Source organism: Puntigrus tetrazona, chromosome 11 (assembly GCF_018831695.1).
Source record: "Puntigrus tetrazona isolate hp1 chromosome 11, ASM1883169v1, whole genome shotgun sequence".
Classification (NCBI taxonomy): Eukaryota; Metazoa; Chordata; class Actinopteri; order Cypriniformes; family Cyprinidae; genus Puntigrus; species Puntigrus tetrazona.
The window spans coordinates 15,704,722-15,715,154 of record NC_056709.1 but is presented as its reverse complement, the minus strand read 5'-3'; the positions used below and the strand labels follow the sequence as shown (position 1 = coordinate 15,715,154).

The 10,433-nt window shown below is 37.4% G+C and overlaps 1 protein-coding gene across 5 annotated transcripts in view; it reads right to left on the bottom strand.

Annotated features, from left to right (window-relative positions):
- Positions 1 to 10,182, bottom strand: part of slc4a10a (solute carrier family 4 member 10a) — a 33,756-nt gene extending 23,574 nt beyond the window's left edge. For 2 of the 5 annotated variants that reach the window (XM_043251946.1, XM_043251942.1), the window contains exons 1-2: positions 9,927 to 10,181; positions 6,033 to 6,059 (exon numbers count right to left, since the gene is read on the bottom strand). In XM_043251946.1, coding sequence (XP_043107881.1) covers positions 6,033 to 6,059; positions 9,927 to 9,974 — 75 coding nt within the window. In that variant the 5' untranslated portion in view covers positions 9,975 to 10,181. Of the gene's footprint in view, positions 1 to 2,567; positions 2,902 to 6,032; positions 6,060 to 9,926 lie in introns of those variants that run through there. The other 3 variants (XM_043251945.1, XM_043251943.1, XM_043251944.1) reach the window with 3 other exon arrangements.
- Positions 10,183 to 10,433: the final 251 nt, after the last annotated feature.

The following is a 10,433-nucleotide window of genomic DNA, read 5'->3' as shown; positions in this document are numbered from 1 at the left end:
CCTCGTCAATTCTTTCCACTAATAACTAAAATTCAGTTGAGACAAAGAGGCATTATGAGGACACAAGAATGTATAATCCTTCATCAAATGCGTGTTTTTATGATGACATCAGATCAAGCATTAGCTCACAACGGCCTTATGGAGAGGGTTAATAGCAGATAAAAGGTCATATATATATATATATATATATATATATATATATATATATATATATATATATATATATATATATATATATATATATATATATGTGGTCCGTGACGGATGTGGCTTTTCTGCTCTATCCGGAGTGAGTGAGCTGTAATGAGCGACTTTAAGACTTTAGGAGATTGATGCCGGATCGCTTTACGCTCAGGGTTATCAAGAGAGCTTAATGCGAAGAGTAATCGCCAAACTACAACAAGCCGAGAATTGTGTTGGGATTTGCATAGCACCATGAATTCATCACAAGTCCTAAAGACTCTGCAGGAGATGAAAGAAGATCAGATACTCCTGGACTAATGATTCTCACTCCTAAAATCAGAGCAGACAGAGTCGCCTCTGAAGAGAAACTTCCAGTCAACTGTGGCTGAACTATAGCTGAGAGCCTGGAGGCTCCTTTAGGCAATGTACTCTCGAAAGTACAGCTAAAATATACAATGGTAGTTTAAAGGTGACATACACATAAATGTTGAGTTGGAGATCCAATGAAATGGCCTAATGAGTGCAGTTTTCTGTCCTGTGTTGATGCATTTCTTTTTGAAACAGGAAGTTAGACTCTAATGTCTTGGGGATTTTAAAGTCGCAGATTAGAATTTATTTTTAAATAGAAACAACGCATTTATGTAAACCACTTATAAAACACTGTATTAAAATGATCCATTGTTGGGTAACGGGGGATAAAACTGAATTACGAAATTTGTCAAATAAAAAAATATGCATTAAATAAATGTATTATTGAAGCCACAGATATTACATTACTTTAAAAAATAGATAATAGTAGATAACCAATAAGTTAAAATTCTGTAATGTTTTGTCAAAATGAATTATAAATAAAATTCAATCAAAAAACAGAATTGTTAATTTAGACATCGCATCATTATGATGTACAGCGTGAAAAATTTTATTGATTACAGTTCTAAATTTGAGGTGTTTTTAATTTATGAAATAAATTAAATTATCTAAATTAAAGATTCACCATCGATTAACAATTTATTTTGATCATGAACTAAAACTATTACAAACATCTTATTAACTGAACATTTTATTACAAACATTGTTAACTATAAAAATATACTTATTAGATGCATTTTCAAAAAATGTTTCCATGCCAATTAACTGATATATTTAAGTCCGAAAATTTGTAACCAAAATAAAATGAAAAAAATAATTCAAATTACAATTTAAAAAGGTAATTTAAAATGTTTATAAAATATGCAAACAATACTAAAACAACACTGATATTAACCAATTTCATTGAATATATAACAACAGAAGCAGCACAAATCATTTTGGTGTGGTCATTTTATAATTTTGTGTCGCTTAGTCACACTGGATTTGCCGTAAACAAGCCTTTGTACACCGAAACGCTATCACTTCCTGTTAATCTTCTTCAGCACACAAAGCTCTGCATGCAGTTTTCTGGGTCACGGTGCCTTGTGACCCAGTTCTGCCTATGAAACTTTATTAAATGATAACATGCATTTGCTGCATGCAGTCTTTTTCACAAAAGATCACTCTTCGGCACAGCGCCAGATCACGACGCCAGACCCTTTAAACAGCCGAAACACAACAACGTGTCACCGGCCATCAGCCACGTTATTCACCCACTCTGTTCGTCTGTCCTAGAGATTTCCCCGCATGTAAGTCTCCAAAAGCATGCGATCTCGCAGTGACGACTGTGAGCGGTGAGAGAGGGGATTATTGGGGTGGCTGAGGGGGGGATGACTGGGATCCGAGCCGTTCGATTGGTTGAGAACGGCGGGACTGATCCCTACAGATGTCTGTGGTTACCATGGCAATGGAAGGATCAGCATCAGCATCCTTCCAGAGAGCCGAAATCGGTGCGCGCTAGCATGACACTCACACAAACAGCCCGTGCCTCATCAGCATAATTAAAACACACATTTACAGCTTTGTTCGTCACCGACCTAAATATTTTCTGCTGTCGGGATACAATGTTTTCTTCCTGTGACCTCGCTGTCCTCCTCTTTTCCTCTCTGTATTTACATCCTTACATTTGTGCACACATCTGCTCCTTTATCCCTTCTAAAGCACTTCCCTTAGGTTTGAATCAGAATCATCCCCTCCGACGACCAGAAACGAATCCTTTCCCGAGAGATGAAAAGGACACGAGCAGAGAGAGAAGAAAAGACGAGAAACGGAGAAGCCGTAGAAAGGAGGTACTAAAATAGCTCCAAGAATAGGAAGGTTGAGAGAAAGAGTGTATTAGAAGACGGCAAACTGAAATGAAATGAGCCATTATATAACGAGAATCCAAAGCTGAATCAACCACGTCTCAACAGATGCACACAAACACTCTCAAGGACATGCCAGAGACGACAGGCTCTCGGGACGCTCCATCCTACCTGACAGTTAAAGCCAGTGCTCTCCGAGGATCTGTGCTGCATGCTGTCTGCAGCGAGTCCCGTCGACCGTCCCTTATCCCAAGGAGAGGAAATGTGCGGAGAGGACACGCTAAAGAGCAGCCGAGGTTCCTCTGCGCACCTCTAGACGCGCTTCACCCTTCTGACACGCCGGGAGCCCTGTTCGCCGGGGCTGTGTTGTCCAACTGTTGAGAGCGAGACGTGCAGCCTGTGCTTGACAGGCGTCCGTCCACCAATGGGAGCGGAGATTAGCGCGCCGACATCACTGGCTGCGTGTACTGGTGTCTGAGCTCGGGCTGTATGAGCGCGTGTGCTCAGTGATTCACGCTCTGTGTGTGAAGCTCTGAGCTCCCTCCTCTCTGTATTCCAGCTTAAACATCAACATCCTAACGTGTCTCGCGCATGATGGGAAATGGAGTGTTTCAGTGCTGTTTCGTTTTTAAAAGCCAGACAGAGATACGTTTATGAAAAATTTGACCGTTTTATATTATGTTATTTGTTCTATTAGAATCAGTTTTAAGATATTGCCCACACACAATAAAATGTCCAATATAAGTTCTTAATTTATTTATTTGTGTGCCTCTCAGAATTTTATTTAACGAGAAAATCAAAACAAACCAATTGCATTTTTGTTCATCTTTGGAACAAAAATTAAGATATTTTTGATGAAATCTAAGCTTTCTGACCCTGCATAACTACAGAACTACTACGTTCAAGACCCAGAAAGGTAGTAACAGGTAAAAAACAGATCAGTGGTTCAAATTTACATTTTATGAAGAAATGTATTCTTGTCTGGGTCAGTCCGCAACCACAAAAATGTATTTTGGTAGCTTCATAAAATTACGGTTGAATTACTTTTCACCGATGTCCTACTACCTTTCTCTGCCTTGAATGTGGTAGTTCTCTTATTGTCTATGAAGGCTCAGAAAGCTTTGTGTTCTGAAGATGAAGATAGAAAGATAGAATAGCTATTTTCAAATGGAGCAGTAGTTAATACACAGAGCTGTAGATCACTGACAAGCTACGTAAAAATGTGTTCAGTTTCACAGGAGATTCATTTGCGATACTGAACTATATTGCTAAACAAAAAATTGGCTTTACAGCATGAAATATATCACCCAGCCCTAATAGATCAAGAAACTGTCCCCCAGGTAAACAATAAAGCAATTGCATTTAGTAAAAAAGAAAGAAGATCTCATTTAAAGATCACATTTTTTCCAAATTCAGAAAAAACGTTGTCCACTAGCCATTAAGAAACATTTGGAGACTTCCATTTCCAATGGAGCAAAATATGACATCTAGCTAATAAAGAGGTAAAAGATAACATATCCAATGGTTTAGAATTAATCTAAGACTGAATCAGGGCTTGACGATACGGCTAAAATTTATATAAAGATATATTTCTTAATTTTGGTCTATATACTATACATTTCCAATGTGGATATGAACACTATTTATTTGAAACAGAAATCTTTTTTAACATCATAAAATGATGTTTATCGTCACTTGATTTTGCTAAATAAAAGTATTGAATTCTATAATTCTAGTTCTAATTCTAATTATACTACTTCAAGCTTTTGAATAGAATAGTGAACATTACAAAAGATCTTTGGAACGTTCTATTCATCAAAGAATCCTGAAAGAAATTTACTCAGCTGTTTTAAATATTGATAATCAGCAAATCAAAATATTAGAGTGAGTTCTGAAGGATAACATGACACTGAAGACTGGAGTAATGATGCTGAAAATTCAGCTTTGATCACAGAAATGAATTACAGTTTAAAGTCTGTTCAAATAGAGAGCAATTTTTAATAGTAAAAATACTGAAATATTTCACAGTTTTGCTGTATTTTGGATCAAATAAATGGTGGTGAGCAAAAGAGAATTGAACAAAAATCTTACTGTTCTAAAACTTTTGACTGATAGCGTAGGTTGATTATTCTTATAGATTTAAACAAATGTGCTTCAGCCAGAAACAAAAATTTGTATAAAAGTGCATTGAGTTGCTCCAGAAAATCAAAAAAATTGAACAACAAGGAAAAAAAAATGTTGCTGAAGAAGGGTTTATTGAAATTATAAGCAGTTCTCTGCCAGCAGAAGGAGTGTTAAAACCTGCGGTTTCTACAGTAATGGCTTTAATCAAATCAGCTCCGTTACTATGAACGCTACTTTATCTGATAAAAATTGAAAATGTCTTTGAAACTTTTCTAAAGACAGTTGGTTCCCTTCAGAGATACAGTACATTCATATAAACCCCGGGACGCATTTTGAAATGTGCAGTGCTCATGTTTATTCAATGAAGTCAAACGCCTCACAAACCAATGTTTGAGGAACACTGGCAATGTTTATTGAAATATCGGAAATGTTTTGAAAAATCATATCACCATTATTGAAAATATTTATATTGCGATACATATTGATATTGAATTATTGTCCAGCCCCAAAATTGTTATAGTGGGGCAAACTTCAATTTGGACTTTCTAACACTTTAGATATAATGGTAAAATAATTAATAATAATTTTGCAACATAAAGAAAGTAAAAAAACATATCACTCAAATTACAATGGAAAGCATGACATATGACTATTATAACTTTTATTAATATTTTGTATAATTTTTTTTCATAGTAGTTCAAGCTATTTATTCATACAATTTCGACTGAACAAAAAGAGGTTTAGTTTTTGTATATTTTATCTTATTTTGGGTAACTATTTAGTTTTTTTATGGTTTTAGTCACACATCTAGTCATCATTTGCCCGCTCACATAATTTTTGCCAGCTTTCGCATTCACAAGAATCAACATTTCCAGCAAACCTCTCAGGCGCATCATTCTGACAAATCAGTTCTTGGATGCTAACATTCCCACGAGCGCTGTGGGCTTTTAAGCAGGGTGTGTTTGGTTGTTAAAGTGATGAATCGAGCATGCAGTCCTATAAATTTCTGCTTATAGAGACACATAGCAGACTGAGGCTCCCAACAGGTCACAGAGCTCTATGTCCTCCAGAGCAGCATGCTTCCCCCGGTCACGCCGTCTGCTCACACTGGCTCCTCTCCAGCTCACTATATGACCAATATTACATGCTGTCCTCTCTTTCTCCCTCTCTAAGCTTACAGCCGCTCTAGACTAAACAAAGATTGGAGCTTAAAACCTCTCAATATCACTTAAACTCTCCCGGTGACCAGAAGCTTGTGGACGGAGATTTGAATTAACAGCTAGTGACAAGCTTCACTGCGTGCCTACAAATATCCAGTCAAGCGGCATCAGTCTCACATGGAGACATTAAAAATTGACTGACAATCAGTCACAATGAATCGCATCATTTGGATGCATGAAAACCAGACACTCCCTCACTCTCGCAAACAAAACAGTAATTAAATCCAAAGTCCACTGCATTGTGCGCATGCTGTGAAAAGCATAACATAGGAGATGAAGAGCTGGGACTCACCCCGTTATCACTAGCGGGACTCTGAACCTGCAGAGGAGCAAAAAGGCAATAAAATCAAGAGTATTTACATGACACACATCATTACAGTCAGAAAGAGCTCCAACCTTTTTTTAAGCATGCATAAAAAATTCTGTTCTGGTCATTTTACATACAGGGTATATAACAACTACAGTCAATTTGTACTGACTGGGATTTTTTCCCCCACCTTTTAACACTTTTAGAGTGACTTGACTTTAATTGCCTCAGTTTTGGAGTGAAAAAGCATTATTTGTGTATATAATTTTAAATAAATTAAAAACTGAAGCTTTTTGAAACAATAATGTCTAAAACCAATCCAGTGTTTGATAGCGATATATGAATATCGTTAAATTTTTGTAACACGCTGACATTTAACAACGCTAAAAATGACATGTGGTATATACTTGGTATAATCATGTAAAAAATAATACTTTCTTTGCAACTAGAATGCATATGCGATTACACATCCTAATCAATCATTTTATTAAAAAAAAAAAAAAACCTTAATATATTTTTCAAGATAAAAGATTTTTTTTTTTTGAATATCATAAATACCATTACAATTTAGGGTAGTTGCACCACGTGACATTTTATAAACTGAACTGACCTTGCCCTGTCATAAAATGACAAATTATCCTATATCATACTATTGATATTCACTCTATGACATCATATCTGTGTTTTGTTTGTTTTTTGTCCACCCCGCATCTATATTTCAGGTCCCAAAAGATAATAACTGTACATGTGTATTCACAGAAATATAGCAGAAATATAAATGCTCTCAATGCCTTAAAAGATTAACCTCAGAGTTAAAGACTCAACACATGATTCAGAAAATGAGATGATGGAACACACACACACACACACATATATATATATATATATATATATATATATATATATATATATATATATATATATATATATATACACTAATTCCTGTGTTAAGATTTATTTACTCTTCTTTGACCTGTTTTATTTTATCGCACACACATCAGCATTCAGGGCACCAGCTGCAGCTAAGCGGGCAGTGACTTATGATGGTCAGAAAAGGCCCTCTGGGACTCAGATCACTGGCATCGGTTCAGCTCACATTGAGAGCTACAGTGAAATGTACCAGCCCAGTGGATTCAACCGGCACACCAGAAACAATTCAACCGACCGCTGGATCTCTGCCAATGGAGATGTTCAATCTGTCCCTCGGCTCAGCCAAATGATCACAAAAAATATATTCTTATTTTTTTAGATTTAAGATTCGAGCAGCATTTTTCAGCCAATTCAACTAGCTCTTCGGCTTTTCAGCCTTTACGCCACATATAATCTCAGAAGAAAAAAAAATGACAAAGAAAAAAACTGTGGCTTTTAACTGAACAGGGGCATTACACTACCATTTAAAAGTTTCGATAAAAATTTGTTTTGTAAAGAAATGAATACTTTTATTAAGCAAGGGTGCATTATAGCGAACTAAAGTGACATAGGTAGCATAGTAGAGTTATTTCTGAAAGTTCATGTGACATTGAAGACTTGATTAATGATCCTAAATTATAAATTGCATATTATTAGTCATTAAAAGCTTGGCTCTTGACAATATGACATCTTAATGATTTTGGCCCGAATCCTGAACGGAAACTTCCAATACGTTCCTCAACACTATGAATCCTCTCTTGATATACTTCCAAGGTCAGCATCTGCTTTTTGTCTTGCACTACACTGTACTAAAACTCGGGTTTTCTGATTAATTTAGTGCACGGATAAAGTTCAAACCATTGTTCGAATGGTGAGAAGTGACTGATAATGCCTAGCTGCTGCATATGCACAAACTGTACTTAAGGATTTTGTAAGTGTGCACTGCTCTTAGCAACGTCTGGAAACCTTTGAAATGCACACGCAAGGGATTAGACAGGAATGCTTACTACAAACAAAGTGTGTATGGCTGCGAATATCTCCTGAGAAGCCGAGTGAGTGTGTGTGTGTGCGTGTCTTTGCTCAACACTGAACGGATGGCAGAATCAATAGGATGTGGGTCAACTCTTCTCAACTCCAGCACCAAACTGTCAGTGATGAAGGAGAAGAGACCCTGGATCTGAGCCCATGTTAGATGGCTGCTGCTTTTTTGGGTTGATCCAATCAATTTTTTTTTTACATGGATGAAGAGCAATTACAGTAAGAGGCTAGAGTGTGCCGTTTATTTTGGGGTCACTTAACCACCAGATTACGAAACACAGGCTGGAAAAGCAATAAAATATGCTGCGATTAATCAGGTGTTTGGCTGTAAACCAATTCTGGACCCTTATGTCGATCCAAATCTGTATGACTTATGCTGAATACAAGATATTTTAAAGAACATTTTGACTGGTTTTGTCTGTACAAGAGTCAGTGCGGTCTCCAAAACAATTGGAACTCATTGACTTTTTACAGTATAGACAAAAATACTGTACGTGAACAGTATTCTATGAAATGCCAAGCTTGTTTGAAACGATATCGGTAAGTAATAACAGAATTTAACAGAAAGCAGGCTCATTGGGAAAAAAGGTGGCAGTTGCGACATTTCTGCAAAATTATATTATATATTATATGGTTCACACCAGGAACGATAACCATCAAGATGACGATAAAGATGCAGTTGTAAAAAGCATTCTCAATATTAAAGAATAGCAGAGACCACGCAACAACTATAACAATAAAGGCACAGAGAAACGATATCGCTGGAATCACTTTCAGAACAATTTTTTCAAGCCTCTGAACAATAAAAAAAACTGACAACCAATCATAATCATTCCAGTTGTCGGAAACTCGAGGATTTAAAGAGGTAGATGAACATGCGCTGAGAATAAACAGACAATACCGTCTGCTGGTGTGGACACTAATATAGTTATCTATCGCTCTTAATAAAATAAGCATTATTTTCTGAAGCAACCATGCCATTTTAGCTTGCTTTCATAAGTCTTTAAGCTCATTTATCATTATTCGGGTTTCACAGGACTCGCACCCAAGCACTTCACATCGCAAACGCAGTACCGTACCAGGTGAGGCATCCAGCAAGTTTACAAAAATCAGAAAAGTGATAGGCCTACATATGGAAATGCATACGTGATGTAAATGTCAAAGTGCATTAGTATACAAATGACCCGTTGTAGTAAAAATGTTTTGAACTACACAAAATTGTTCATCAATAATCTGTTTAATTTCCGTAATCAGGAAAATAAATAAATATCGTTGGTGAATGTAAATGTTGATCTAAGTTGGAAACTGCAGTGAATTGCATGCTGCTTGCTTGGAGTTTTGCAAAAAAAAAATGTAGGTAAAGCCTCACTTCTCCTATGTTGGAACTATCTCTTTAAATTTGCATACAGTAAATGGCCTCCCCAACTGTAGATCCCCATGGCAATGCATAGTAAATTAGGCAGCTGAAGAGCTGAAATCATGCCATACTTGATCCTTCAGGAGACCTCATCGAATTCAAGACGAACGCACGGGAAATTTGATGTATGCAACTCCTGAGAATGCTGAATGCACATGCATGCATCTAAAACCCCATACTCTCTGTCATTGCACATTGCTATCGTGTTTAATTAAATGCGTAATCCACGCGAGCCGGTGTGCACCTAATCGCACAAACGTCGTGCCCATGTAATGTGAAGCCATTTTCCCAGCAAATGAGTCTGTATTAAAGGTGCAATGAATAATTAAAACACGCTGTCTTCCAATGGTGGTGGGTCAATGATGGCCACAATGGGATCCAACCCAATGCGGCTCGAACCACCGAAACCCGTTTTCCTCCACACACACACACACACACACACACACACTCACACCAGCATCATGTCATTGTTCCTCACTGACGGATCCCACATGAAAGATGAAACAGGTTCTTACCGCAGGAAGCAACGGCTCCATCTGCGCTCCTTGGTCTTTCACATCCATCCCCGATATCCTGCCTTACACCGTCCTGTTCGTCTGTGAAGATTTTTTTCCCCCTCTGAGATGCTGTTAGGAACGTAGAGAAAACGTCCGATACGTTTATGCAGTTTCGGCGGCGGCGTAGTAACCGTTGGGTTTTTTCCCTCTTTCTTCACACGCGCGCGCGTCCGTGCCTGCGCTCCTTCGGCGTGTCATTTGCGCTCGCGTGACGCAGCTGCGACCGGCAGCACGTGAGTTAACAGAAACCGCCGGGACGCGTTAGATAAACGGATGAACCACTCCGGGGACAAACGGACACTTGAGGCTTCGGTTTACTAAATGTGAGAAAATCGTTTAGAGCGCGCGCCGAGTTAAAAAAAATAATAATAATAATAATAAAATAAACGCTTCTGCTTTATACGAAATTATATTTAATTGTGCCTGTAATGTTTTAATAGCCTACTATAAAATCAAAAATACTAA